Source organism: Canis lupus, chromosome 26 (assembly GCF_011100685.1).
Source record: "Canis lupus familiaris isolate Mischka breed German Shepherd chromosome 26, alternate assembly UU_Cfam_GSD_1.0, whole genome shotgun sequence".
In the NCBI taxonomy this organism is placed as follows: domain Eukaryota; kingdom Metazoa; phylum Chordata; class Mammalia; order Carnivora; family Canidae; genus Canis; species Canis lupus.
In genome coordinates this window covers 18,563,199-18,577,729 of record NC_049247.1, presented here as the reverse complement: position 1 = coordinate 18,577,729, position 14,531 = coordinate 18,563,199, and the positions used below count along the sequence as shown (strand labels likewise).

The 14,531-nt window shown below is 38.9% G+C and overlaps 1 protein-coding gene across 1 annotated transcript in view; it reads right to left on the bottom strand.

Moving 5' to 3' along the window:
• The window catches only part of CORO1C (coronin 1C), a 75,316-nt gene that overhangs the window by 12,903 nt on the left and 47,882 nt on the right, over nt 1-14,531 (bottom strand). The window contains exon 3 of the mRNA XM_038575432.1: nt 13,204-13,326. Within this exon, the coding sequence (XP_038431360.1) occupies nt 13,204-13,326 (123 nt within the window). The remainder of the gene's footprint in view (nt 1-13,203; nt 13,327-14,531) is intronic.

Below are 14,531 nucleotides of genomic sequence, written 5' to 3'. Positions count from 1 at the left end.
GAGGCAATCAGAGCCCCCCCCCCTCCCCCCACCGCTGGTGGGAATGTAAAATGGTGCAGCCACTTTGGAAAAATCTGACAAGTTTTCAAATGATTAAACATAGAATTACTATATGCCCCAGCATTATCACTCCTAAGGCAACCCAAGAGAAATGAAAATCTACTTCCAGACAAAAACTTGTACGTGAATGTTCATTGCAGCATTATTCATAAAGGCCAAAATGCGGTAACAACCTAAATGTCCAGCAACTGAGAGAGATAAACAAAATGTGCTATCTCTATACATCGGAATGTTACTTGCCCACACAAAGCAACTGAGTACTGATTCATGCTACAACATGGATGAAGCTTGAAAATATTATGCTAAGTGATAAAAGTGAGTTCCAAAAGACCACACATATTGCAGGATTTTGTATACATGAAAGATCCAGAATAGAAAGATATGTAGAGACAGAAAGTAGATTAGTGGTTGCTTAGTACCGGGGACTTGGGGGCAGTGATAGTTAATGGGTAGAGGGTTTCTTTTTTGAGGTAATGAAATGTGCTAAAATCATCTCTGGTAATGGCTGTATGTATCTGTGAAATTAGGACCACTGAATTGTACACTTTAAATGGGCGAACTGTATGTGTATTATAGCTCAATGAAGTGGTTTAAAAAATCCTGACTGGCAAAAAAGACACACAGAAGATTCGCCATATCTTCCTGCAGACATGCCAGGGTGGCAGAGGGGACAGGGTTGCAAAAAGCATCAGACAGAAGGGACAAGAGACTATGACAGTGAAAGGAAGACCTTTTAATAGACTAAGAGACACCCTCTGAGAAGAAAGAACGGAGTCACCACTAAGCTGAGTCATAGAATCCTGTAGAAAACCAGATATTAAGTAACATTAAATTTGTGGAAAAGCTAAAGTTTAAAATAATGATAATGATCTTCTTATATACGGAGATTAAAACACATTAAATACTTTAATATATTTTAAACATACAGATATTAAATAATCTGTATGTTTAAAATATATTAAACAACTCAAATGTATTATTAAATAAATTTACCACCAAAAAAGATTTTAAGGAACTAGTTCATGAAAAACTTAGAACTTGCCATGAAAAACTTAGATCATGCTCAACAGTGGAACAAGTGAGAAACAAAATTTTCCTTTGTTGGGGATTTTTAAGGAACTGTCTGTTTTCAACTGCTTAGTGGAAGGCAGAGGTCTGGATTAGATGAGTGTTTAAGGTTCAGTTCAGTTCTGGTGTCCTGCAAAAAATTAGAAGAAAAAGTTTGCCATCCTGAAGAATGAGAAAAGTCACGAATTAAGTGATCATTCTTACAACTAAATTCTGTCCAGGCTAACTACACAACCCCTTACGTCAATCACGGCAAAACAAAGGTGTCTTCTGAGGGTCTGAGTTATTAGCACATCACCTGATTTCTCCTGAACCCTCAAATTTTAAACAATGCAGCTGTGAGCAAGCATAGACAGCAAAAGAAGATCTACCTTGCCTCTCTCCCCCAGGGGTGTGGCATCTGCTTGCCACCCCCCCGCATTATAAGTTTGCTTTTATCCTGATATACACTATTTTTAGTCAAGGCTTTATAAGTAGTCAAACAGCTCCAAATTGAACTTAACTACCTGAATGTAGAGCAGGCCTTGTTTTTTTTATTTTTTTTATTTTATTTATTTATTTATTTATTTATTTATTTATTTATTTATTATTTATTTTAACAGAAGGAATGGAAAACAACTACTGATTTGATCAAAGCATGAAGTCACAGAGAAACAATTATGAAATGGGACTTCACTGACTCAACTGGAAATGCATTTTCCAAGTTGAATTCTGACCCAGTCTTAGAGCTGTTGGAGCAGTAACACCACCTGCCATCTCCAGATGGCACCACAACCATGGGCTGCTGGTTTTCACTCATACAAAGGACTGGAAACCTCTGCACCCTGTATCCAACTCTGACCACAATTAAACAGTGTGTTTTCTAAATCCCTAATGAGGCATGGAGTGATAGAAGTCTTTGTTCATAGTCAGCATTTCCAATCTTAAATATGAAGGTGGAAGCAGAGCCCAGAATGGGACATTACTTTTTCCTCTCTCTAGCTGCTCCCTCAGCCACATTTTTCCTTGGACTGCAAGGAAATTTTAATGATGAAGCAAAACACTTATTATGTAATTTTTAAAATGAGGAAACTGTTCCTTTTTTTATCTCACCTTGGCAGATTTTGCCACCTTGGTCACTCATTCAAACAACACCTCTCTCAAGTAGCCTCTGTAAGGGTGGAAGGCGGGGGTGGGGGGGTGGCGGGGAAGGGGACTACATACAGGCTCTGCTTTCAAGGGGTTCACAGTCTGATAGAAAGCAGAGACTTCTAGAAGACCAAAAATCAAAGCAAGTGGTATGATGTAGAGGCTTAGGGCATGGGTGCCAGAGCCAAACAGATCCTGGTTCAAATCCTGCCTGGGCCACTTATAATGATGGTCCTGGGCAAACAACTCAACATCCCTGTGCACAGAGGAAACATGAGTACTTATACTTTCTAGGGCTGCTGTGAGGATTAAATGAGTTTGTAAGCCCTAGAACAGTGCCCAGCAAACAATTAGTGCCCCCCAAATGCAGAGACACAACAGTGAAGTGGCTAAGAACAGGGGCTCCAGAACTAGACTAGACTGTTCAATTCCTGATTCTGCCGCATAGCAGCTGCATAACCTTGGAGATACTGACCTAAACTTTCAGAGACTTAAGATTTTCTCATCTGCAAAATGGGAATAATAATGATTCTGCTTTCATTACAGTTTTGAGAAGCAATGTGGTAGTAAGAATCCAGAGTATTTAGAATAATGCCTGTCATAAGACAAGCTCTTCCTAAGCATTAGCCATTGCTACTGCCTGTATTATGTGCCAGGAAACCACACAGTGTATGTAACCAAAGCTACACTGGTATAAGTCAGGTGCTGCATGAAAACTCAAGTGTCATAAGGTTACCTTCTTGCTATCCAGTCTGGTGCAGCCAGGAAGGCTCTCTGAGGGGATGACCTCTAACAACGAATAGGAGTTCGGTGACAGGAAGAAGAGAAAAAGAAGGAAGAAGTAACATAGGCCTGAGGATTTACAGTGGGAGGTCAGTGACTGGAAAAGTCTGTGAAACTCAATGAAAAGATGATGGAACTCTTCTTGTCTTTAGTGATAAGTAAAGGTGGTGGTGTTCTGCATTATGGACTATGGAAAAGGGCTGGAAGATCTGTAAGCTTTTCCACATAAAACTTGCACGTCCTCTGGCTGGTGCCCACTGGCCCTACTCACGGCCTGTGGCTCTGTCCTTTGTAGTGTTTGTCTGAGGCTTCCAGGCAATGGCCTTCCTGTTTGGACCAAAGAGATCTTGCCTCCTAAAGTGCAGGGACAACAAAGCTGAACCCCGACTTGGTATGTGTTTAGTCTTCTTGTAGTCTGGGACGTAGCCTGGTGTGGCAGAAAGGACGCTAGCCTAGATGCCAGAAGACACCGGCGCCTGACAGAGCTAGGGTACTAAGTGGTTGTGTTAATATTAAGAAGGGACTTCACTTCTGGGAGCTTCAATTTCCTTGTTTGATATGGGGCCAGCATCAACTCTACTTACATGCATTACTGGATGCATGAAAAGAGCTAAAACATTCTGTATACCCGAAGCACTTCCCTGTCGTGAGATACTGCGAACAGGGTGACCTTTGACAAACCAGTTACTGCCTGGGCTGGTGTTTCCTAGGCTGTAAAATGAGACATCCTCTTGTCTTACTGTGCTGTTATAACAATTAAATATAATCATGCACATAAGGGCTTATAAAACATGGCTTGGCCAAAAAAACCACAAATGCTTACTGCGTTCACAATTATTTTTCTTGCTGTTTGCTCTGAGTCTGCATATATTTTCAAGAGTGAACATCAAGATTTCTTTCATGAGCCTTATCTTCAAATTAATTCAGCACTGTAACCAACTACCTAATTTACATCCAAGATATTACGTGTGAAAGCTCTAGTATATATGCCTACGCCCATCAGCACAAATGAAAACAACTTTGATGTCTACGCAGAGACATGGATAAAAAACCATGTCTAAAACCACTCTAAAACCAATAGCTTTTTCAAAAACATGTCAACGAGTAGAGAGGAAAATAGGTGCCAACCATCCTCTGCTATGCCCAGACTGAGCATCCCAGCACAGCAGGGATAACAAACTCTCTCTCTCCTCCACCAGATTTTTGCTTTGTTTTTTTAAATAATAATTTGTAGTCCTGAAAATTTTCTATTTGGACAGGACATTGCTATGGCAATGTTTTGTTTTGAAAAAGAAAAACAAAAACAAAAACAAAAAACACGTAATCAGCCCCAAGGGCTTCCAGATGAAAAAGCAAATCAATTAGTAAAAACCCATCATGGTTCTGGGAAAAAATAACTTGAAGCACATGTTCAGGAACTAATGTATCACTGGAATCCTTTTCAACATGTGAAATTCTGAAAATGGAAAAAGGACAGCTCAAGAGAACAGTTCCAATAGGAAAAAAGTGATGAATGGGGCACTTGGCTGGCTCAGTTAGAGGAGCATGAGACTCTTGACCTCAGAGTTGTGAGTTCAAGCCCCACACTGGGTGTAGAGGTTACTTAAAAATAAAATCTTTGAAAAAAAAAGAAGAAAGCGTGATGAAAATAAAGAAACTTGGGTTTCTCTCAAGGAGTAATTTTTATCCAATTCATTAATGGTGTTGTGTCTCAAACACAGTGCAAATTTAAAGCACACACAAGCATTTCTAGACACTGCTTCCCTATTTTAATTACCTCTCTTGAACTTGCTACTGGTCTAGCACTAGAGTTACAGTCATAAAAAGGGTATTCCCTCCCAAAGGCCATATTTTTTAAGTGCTAAGGAAACGAATTCCAAAGGGAAAGTGAAGAAAGAGATGATCTTAAGAGACAGGAAGAAGCTCACAGAGTCTGTAGCAGTTACAGAGCAGCAGAAACTGCCCCTACAGAAACTGCCTAAATAAACCAGGCCATTAAGAACATTAGTTTCGGGCAGCCTGGGTGGCTCAGCAGTTTAGAGCAGCCTTCAGCCCAGGGCCTGATGATCGTGGAGACCAGGGATCAAGTCCCACATCAGGCTCCGTGCATGGAGCCTGTTTCTCCCTCTGCCTGTGTCTCTTCCTCTCTCTCTCTGTCTCTGTGTCTCTCATGAATAAATAAATACAGTCTTTAAAAAAAAAAAAGTTAGTTTTGGGAAAATCAAGAACTGAGAGCTGGCTTCTAATGTGCCCAGGTTATAACACCTACTGGCAAATGGCCCAGATGCAATCTGCACAAAACAGAAATGACACGAAGCCCTGCAGAATGACTGAGGAATTCACTCTCACCAACTACAAAGTCACTTCCATTTTTATTTCAAGGCAAAAGCTGTATTAGGAAAATCTGTCACAGATTTTGGGACTGGTGAGAACATCTAGCCAGAGACTAGTAAGACAAATACTCTGTTTCCAAGATCTTTCCCTCTCCCAGACTCTGGGAGAAACAATGATTGCAACCCACTGTTTGAATTGGCCATTTTTTGCATTTATGTTTGATTACTCCCTGCAGATAAGGAACAACGGTGAATCAATGTCATTCACTAAACTTAACTTGGCTCCTCTTTGTATTATTTAAAATAGTAATATTTTCTTGAGCTAAACTTTTCCCAAGTAAAATACTTAGTAGCCACAATCTTTAAAACTCTCTATGAGAAGATATTGTTGGAGAAAAGTACAAAAAGTCTGAAAAAACCTAGAAGCAGAGCATAATTTCTGGGAAAAGTTTATATATAATTTATATATAATTGTTTTCTGCCAGGATAAGAAACTGCTAAAAATTTTTAAAAATGTTTTCTGCCAGGATAAGAAACTGCTAAAAATTATATAATTTATATATAATTGTTTTCTGCCAGGATAAGAAACTGCTAAAAAGGACATGCAGGGACACCTAGGTGGCTCTGGGACGCCTGGGTGGCTCAGTGGCTGAGTATCTGCCTTTGGCTCAGGTCATGATCCTGGGGTCCTGGGATTAAGTCCCCCACAGGGAGCCTGCTTCTCCCTCCCGTGTGTCTCTGCCTCTCATGAATAAATAAATATAATATTTTTCTTAAGTACATTCAAGGTAAGATACACCAATATAATTTACTTTTAGGCTGCTTAAAGAAGCCATTTATAAAAGATGAAGGAATGTACCAATAGCCTGGCACTCCTTTTCCTAAACCTACAACGAAAGAGATATCACTGTTACTGAATTGATGGTTGCAAAATTAACAAAGCAATGCTTAAATGCTTAGGATTTAATAGAATTAAAATTATAAATACAAAAAGCAGTTTTAAAATTAATTTTTAGGGACGCCTGGGTGGCAAAGTCATTGAGCATCTAACTCTTGATTTCTGCTTAGGTCATAATCTCAGGGTTGTGTGATGGAGACCCTGCGACAGGCTCTGTGCTGGGCATGGAGCCTGCTTAAGATTTTATTCCTCTGCCTCACTGTGCTACATTCCCTACCCTGACCCCGTCAGGTGCTCTCTCTCTAAAAAAAGAAAAAGAAATCTCAATTTAATTCTTTTATAGTTGGGATGTCTGGGTGGCTCAGTGGTTTAGTCTGCCTTTGGCTCAGGGCGTGATCCTGGATTCCCGGACCAAGTCTCACATCAGGCTCCCTGCATGGAGCCTGTTTCTCCTCCCTCTGCCTGTGTCTCTGCCTCTCTCTGTGTGTCTCTCATGAATAAATAAGTAAAGTATTTTAAAATAAAAAAATAATCTCGCTCTCTCTGAATGAAAAAAATAAATAAATCTTAAAAAAAAAAAAAAAAAAAAAGGGCAGTCCCAGTGGCGCAGCGGTTTAGCGCTGCCTGCAGCCTGGGGTGTGATCCTGGAGACCCGGTATTGAGTCCCACATCGGGCTTCCTGCATGGGGCCTGCTTCTCCCTCTGCCTGTGTCTCTGCCTCTCTCTCGCTCTCTCTGAATGAATAAATAAATAAATCTTTAAAAATAAAAAAAATTAAAATTAAAATTAAAAAATAAAAAATAATTCTTTTACAGTTCATTTGACAAAGTGGTTCTATTTTATTTTTTTAACAAATATTTGGGGGGATCCCTGGGTGGCGCAGCCGTTTGGCGCCTGCCTTTGGCCCAGGGCGCGATCCTGGAGACCCGGGATCGAATCCCATATCAGGCTCCCGGTGCATGGAGCCTGCTTCTCCCTCTGCCTGTGTCTCTGCCTCTCTCTCTCTGTGTGACTATCATAAGTAAATAAATAAAAAAAAAAAAAAAAAAAAAATTTGCTAAAGATATTCTTACTGCTATGAATCCACTATAGGTACAATGTAAAAAATAGTAACATGTTTTATATTTATAGCTTCCTTGTTGTTTTTATTATTTTACACTTGTTGTTATTATTATTATTTTACCTATAAGGTAAATGAGGTTGAGAGCATGTAAGTGGCCTCCACATGCTCCAAAATCCCCATCTTTGGACTTTTCTTAAGACTCTTCTCAAAAAAAAAAGACTCTTCTCTTACTAGAATGAAGTCTTGTTACACTACCTACTATTTGAGCTCCTGGGTTACTACCAACAGCCTAGGCTTGGGAAACTACTGAAAGCATTTCTGTTTTTAAAAAATAGTACTTGGGTGCCTGGCTGGCTCCATCAGTAAAGCAGGTGACTCCTGATCTCTAGGTCATGAGTTTGAGCCCCACAGTGGGCGTGGAGATTAGTTAAAAAATAATAATATAGTAAAAATAAAATTTAAAAATCGTGTTATGTCTGAAATGGTTTGGTCTATCATAGTGTTCTTTTACCTTCAGGAGAGCAAAGGGAAAAATGAGGTACTGAGAAAGTGCAGTTGGAGATAATCAACTATTTCTTTAAAATTTCATTTCATTTTTTTTTAATTTTTATTTATTATTTATTTATGATAGTCACAGAGAGAGAGAGAGAGAGAGGCAGAGACACAGGCAGAGGGAGAAGCAGGCTCCATGTACCGGGAGCCCGATGTGGGATTCGATCCCGGGTCTCCGGGATCGCGCCCTGGGCCAAAGGCAGGCGCCCAACTGCTGCGCCACCCAGAGATCCCTAAAATTTCATTTCAATTGCTAAACTATAGAAGCTTCTTGTAATTGCCCTAATAATAATAACAAATGGGGACACCTGGGTGGCTCAGTGGTTGAGCATCTGCCTTTGGCTCAGGGCTCAGGGCTCAGGGCATGATCTGGGATCCAGAATGAGACTCACATTGGGCTTGCTGAGGGGAGCTTGCTTCTCTCTCTACCTGTGTCTCTGCCTCTCTCTGTGTGTCTCTCATGAGTAAGTAAATAAATCTTAAAAAAAAAAAAAAAGATTTGGGGGATATTAAACAATTAAAATATCAGTGCCACACTTAAGGGCTTAAAAAAGCAAACTAAGAGGAGGATTAATCTCAAAGTATTACTTAATTTACAAAATGTTCACTCTGGCAATACCAATATAAGGTCAAGGTCAGAAGATTCTGGAAGGATGGTGGTATCAGTGGCAAGCACAATTTTGGGATCTCCTCAAGTCTCTCTGTAAAAACACAGAGCAAACAAAAACCCAGAACTACGTGATAACCCCCAAATCCAAGTGGGAGGAGGAAAACTACCAACAGCCATATGACTTGTGTATTAGGGGTCTCTGTGTGGAAAAATCATGGGGTAGTGATGGGGTGCTTCACAGACCTGGCAGCAGCAGGCCAATGTAGAGGCAAGCAGTGGAAACTGGGAAGGGTTTGCCCTCTCCAAGAGCAAGCAATGATAGGGACCCGAAATACAAAGGTCTAAAGGGGCTTGAGCAGTCTAAACCCCATACTCTAGAAGTGAACCATAAACAGCTCCCTTCCAAGACAGGCTCCACAATGAGGATAAATTCCAAGGAATGGAATCAAATCAGAGGACAGAAATAACAGGGAGAAAGACCAAATAAAAAGGCCAGGAAATCTCAGAAAGCAAGCCACCACGTTTCTGAACACTATCTGAAAAGGACAGAAGGGGGAGCTCTGTGAAGTTAGGTTGGCTGTGTAAACTGAGCCACCTTCAGAACAATTAAATGCATATCAAAAATAAGAAAAAAAAGCCAAAGCCCCCCAAATTACTATAAGAAACAAAGAGAACAAGGTATAGAATAGCATCCCAATAGACAACAGAAGAATGCTAAGAAGTGTTTTTTCAAAATGAGAAAAAAACCATCACTACTTCAAAATAATATCAGAACTTGAAAACTCAAAAGGCAGCAAAATTTTTTCGAAATTAAAGAAAAATCACTTTAGAAATGAAGACAAACCAAGAAAGAACACATTATTAAAAACATAATAATGCCCCCAAAGAAATAAGTAGAAAGCAGAAAAAAGATTAAAGTTCTGAAGCTAACGTAACAAACACTATGTCAACTATACTTCAATTAAAAAATAAAATAAAATAAATGAACATGAAAAAAAGTTGGGAGAGAAATTGACCCAATATTGAAGACAGGTAAAGATGACAAAGCAAATGGATTAACAAGTGTCCCTGAAAAAGAAAACCAAGGCAAGAAAACAGAACAAATTCTAAGGACTATAACTGGAGAAAATATTCCTGGGAGGGGGAAGAAAAGACCTGAAATTCTACATTGAAAGAACATACCATCAACCTAGGAATGCCAACTCAGAATAACCAACAATATTCTAGCACGATTACTGTATTCTAAGAAAAAAAAAAATCTTATGAACATCTAGGCAAAAAGAACGTATGGTTTATAAAGGAGAGAGAATTAGATTATCTGATTTTTTTTTTACATCAAAACTTTATGCCAAAAGAAAATGGAATAATATATTTAGATACCTGAGGAAAATCTCTGAGCCAATGATTTTTTTTTTAATTTTTTTTTATTTATTTATGATAGGCACACAGTGGGGGGGGGCAGAGACACAGGCAGAGGGAGAAGCAGGCTCCATGCACCGGGAGCCCGACGTGGGATTCGATCCCGGGTCTCCAGGATCGCGCCCTGGGCCAAAGGCAGGCGCTAAACCGCTGCGCCACCCAGGGATCCCGCCAATGATTTTATATTCAGAAAAACCAGAAAATCTGTAAAGGTCACAGATAAGGCATTATCTATATAGAAGGATTTTTTAAAGTACTGTTCCCATGAGCCTTTTCTACTTGATTCCATTCTTTTTGCAATCTCTCCTCAGGGGGCCTGTCCCAGAAGGGAGCACTCTCTGGTTGAGTTCTAGCATACTAGGGTCTCGAATCTACTAGGGAAGGAGCTTAGACTAAATGACGAGAAGTAGATATAAGGACCTATGGAGAGCACTAACTATAGTGACTTACAGAACTAAGGAGAGGCTGTTAAATGTAATGGCTACGTCACCTTGGAATAGAAAGTATATCATTTTTAAAGCGGAAGAACAGAGAGAGCATAGATTGAAAAGCTGTGGTTCTTTAAAACTACTTTCTGTAATCATCAACTGGTAGTCATAATAGTATTTTTGCTCTGAGTTTTGCTCTTAGTTGTATCTATAATATGATAAAGCACATGAGACAGATCAAAACAGTCTAATTCACCCTCTGAGCCCTTTAGGACCTGGATTCTCAGTGTGCAAGAAGAGAGATAAAGATGCAATGTTCAAGAGGTTAGGTTAAAACTAGACAGTCCAGAATTTAAACAAGGACTATTAGGATGAAGTCACAGGGTATTTTATCCTTAAATATGTATGTATATTCTAGTCCCATTTACTGCAAAGTCTTTAAAAAAAAAAAAAGATCACCATGGTAACAATGAACATTCCTAGCATCCAGGCTGATCTAGAAATTCTATTTTCCATTAAAAGAAGCCAGAGCTTCTGAGAGAAGTGGCTGGTATGAAGCTTGGGTAAAGAGATGTCCAAGACAAGCCTGGAACACCTTAACATACTAAATAGCAAGGAAATTATCAAAAACAACTAGGGTATGTGAAAAAAACCTCAGGAAATTTGAAAAAGTTCCCATTAACAAAGACTGGATGACCTAAGCTTTGAAATAAGAATTGTAACGAATCAAAACCCATGAAATACTTTTAAATCCATAAGCTCAAGATGAAATGAAAGTGGGGTCAGGGGTAGAGAACCTAACTTGTCATTTTCTGAGAAAGACAGAGAACCAATTCATTATCTTGAAAACTGGGTAAGTCAAAGGAAAAAATGAGCATCTAGACTACTTTCCTATATGAACAGTACTACTAGACAACCAAATAGTAGATAAGAGGGGGTTATCACCTTTCAATTTTTACCAGCTAAGAATGGAAAACAAAATAACAGAATTTAACATTACCATATTGTGACCCTTAAGGATTTGATGGATCTAGGTACTGAGCATTGATAACTGCACAAATCAAAAAAGAACAAAGACCAGATTATCTTGGTATCATGGGCCTCTAGACTGAAGGACATAATAACACTAGCTATAGTCTTGCCAAAGGTACTGAACCTGAATCTGATCACACTTCTGGATCCAGCTGCCAATTTGAAGGGAATTCAGAGGACAGGCAAGCATGTTGAAAGTGCACCATGAGCGTGCCATCACCAAAAACTAGACAGCTGAAAGATGCAGGTCAAAGGTCAGGCATCTTCATCAGATTTATTGTTAAGGACAAGGAAACAATGGAGGAGGAAGCTACAGATTACAAAAGACTTAGAAGACATCAAGTTCTTTAAACCGGCAAGACTAAGTTACAGCGTCTAGAAATACACGCTTGGGTAATTAAAACCACGAAGAACAGAAATTGAGTATTCGAAGAGTAGAAGTAGTGGTTACCTGGTTACCACAGCGAAGGAGCGCATGAAAGAGTCTGAGAAGAAAATGTTCTATTTCCTAACCTGGGTGGTGGTTAGAGGGTATTCACTTCACTGAACTTCCTTCCCTGTTTAAGTATGTTTTATAATAAAAAAGGCGTTTTCTTAAGATGAATCAAACCTGCTTCTTCAGAAGAAGTTAAGGTTTAGTTGAAGATTTGGCATCAGTGGTCTAAATAATATTCCTTTCCCTTAGCAAAATGTGTCTGCAGCCACGAAAATGATCAATTTAGCAATGAACACTAAGCAGAACAATTCCTTTTAACGGCAGCATATTTCTTTATAATGTGACTTGGCTGCCAAAATTATGAGATCACAGGAGGAGTTATCCTTAGCCAAAAGTCCATGAGGAAAAATGAGTAAATGTTTAAATGACACAGTTCAGGAATTAATTTGTGTTTATGTAAAATAATTTTAATTAATAAAACCTTCCAAACAATGTTTCTAAGTCTGGCTCAGTCTACAGAAAATGAAGAGGGAAATAATAGTAGTGTGGGTCTCCAAGCCCTGTACCCGACAGACATGAGATTGCCTGCAACTGACATAGGAACCACTTTCACTTATTTCTACTCTTACCACATTATTCCCCATCCGTGCTTATGGTAGCCTTTCAACATATTTTGGGCTAGGATTAAGAATTGATCCAAACCAATAATTACATTTTAAGCCTAAGAAGAACATAATCAAGAACAAGCAGCTTTGCATTAAAAAGTATCCCAAAGCCTGGTTTCACACTAACCTACTCTTGGAATCTAAATGAGGGAATGTAAAGAACCTACTTTAAATATCTTTCATGTTGTGTATCTGCATAAAAAGGACTTTCTTAACAGGGTCCAACTAGACAGAACACACCTTCTGATATTATCTTGGAAATAAGCACTTTATTTATTGCAAAACTTACTATCTCCCAATATCTGTTATATATCCCATTTTTTACATATAACCTTTCACTATAATGTACCATTCATGCCAGCCATGTTTTTTCTCCTTTAGAGGAGTGAGAAGAATTGTTGATCAAGGGCATTCACAGAAGTACTGGAAAGCCATTCTGCTTTCTCCAAAATCTTTCCACAGAGCAGATGTGACAACTGTCATTAAGCATGTGGACACCCATACAAAAGAAGAAGAAAGACAATATAGTACGTCTTTGATATAAGCCCTGGGCTTATATCACAGTTATGTTTATATCTATAGTTATACTTTGTCACTAAAATATTGTATAATCCAATGGACAATCAAAATTGCTATGACCTTCTGCTTTTCAAGCCTCTGCCCACACTTTTTGGAAGGAGTAGGTGGGTCTCACTGGCCTTTGTGCATGCTACACCCTGGGAGCTTACCATAACCGTGCAGTCCTCTGAGCCACTGGCAATGACCTGATCATTATGTGGGCACCAGTCTATGTCAAGCACCGGTCCTGTGTGGCCACATACTGTAGGGTAGGATTTGTCAATCCGACCAGTCTGAAAGAAAAGAGAAACAAATCTACTATATAACACCAACACCACAGAATCTGTATGTTTTCTCAAGCCCGTTTTTTCCTTTGTTACCTCCACCCCAAATCCAGAGTCTATGTATGATGACATTCACATCGGTCAGTGTCAACTAGTAGGAACTGTCAATTTGCATTTCTAGAAATAACTACTCCACCAAATCAAAAGGATCCAAACTTCTAGAACCACAGAGATTTTATTTAATCAACTGCATTATTAGGCATAGCCAACAAAAATATAAAATCTTTTCGCCAAAACACAATTTGTAAATTATAAGTGTGTTTTTACTATTAAAAAACCCTTGGTATTATTCAAAATGTTAAATATAACTTTTAATATAATTAACTAATACCCTTGAATATAACAAATTACCAGTACTGGAAGTGAATGGCATTGTAAGCATACAAAGTTAGGATAATAAAAAGAAAAGCTTTAGCTATTGCTCAGGGGTTGAAGGACAGACTCTATTTTAAGTCTCAGTCTCTTCACTGTCTTCAATCAACAGAAGAGCCAGCCAGACCATCTAATTGACACCAGCTTGGATCCCACCCATTATCCACTCCACATCTCATTAAGAATACTATTTTCAACATTGATTAAGTAGACATCACAATATGCTCATGTTATACATTTGAATCTAACAAGTCAATCTGGCTTATCAAGCCCATTTTTGTGTTAACTAATACAAACACTGCTATAACAACAGGTACATAAAAGCTCTTTCCTTTTTAAGCAGGTTAATACCAGTCCACACTGAGGTCCTATACGCTCTAAAAGCAGGTCTACAAAGATGAATCACTGCCAAGCAACACTGAACCTATTCTTTGTAGCTGTTGTTGTTTTCCTATTATGGCAAGTCATCACATCACTGGGGCGAGGCGTCTCAAAAATTTTTCAATATCAAGAAATTCTGTAATTTCTCTACTTTAACTCAATTGTGGAAATCTCCAGAGCAGTAGTATGCTAAATGCAAAGACCACAGTATCAGAGTCAGACACATATGGGTTCAAAACCAGGCTCTACTGCTTCAACAGCAGGTGACCTTAAACAAGTCATATAATCTCCTTGAGCTTCATCTCATCATCTGTGAAATGAGTAACAAGAATACTTACCTTCCAAGATTACTGTAAGGATTAGATAAAGTTTTTTGGCAAACCATAACTTAGTATTACAAT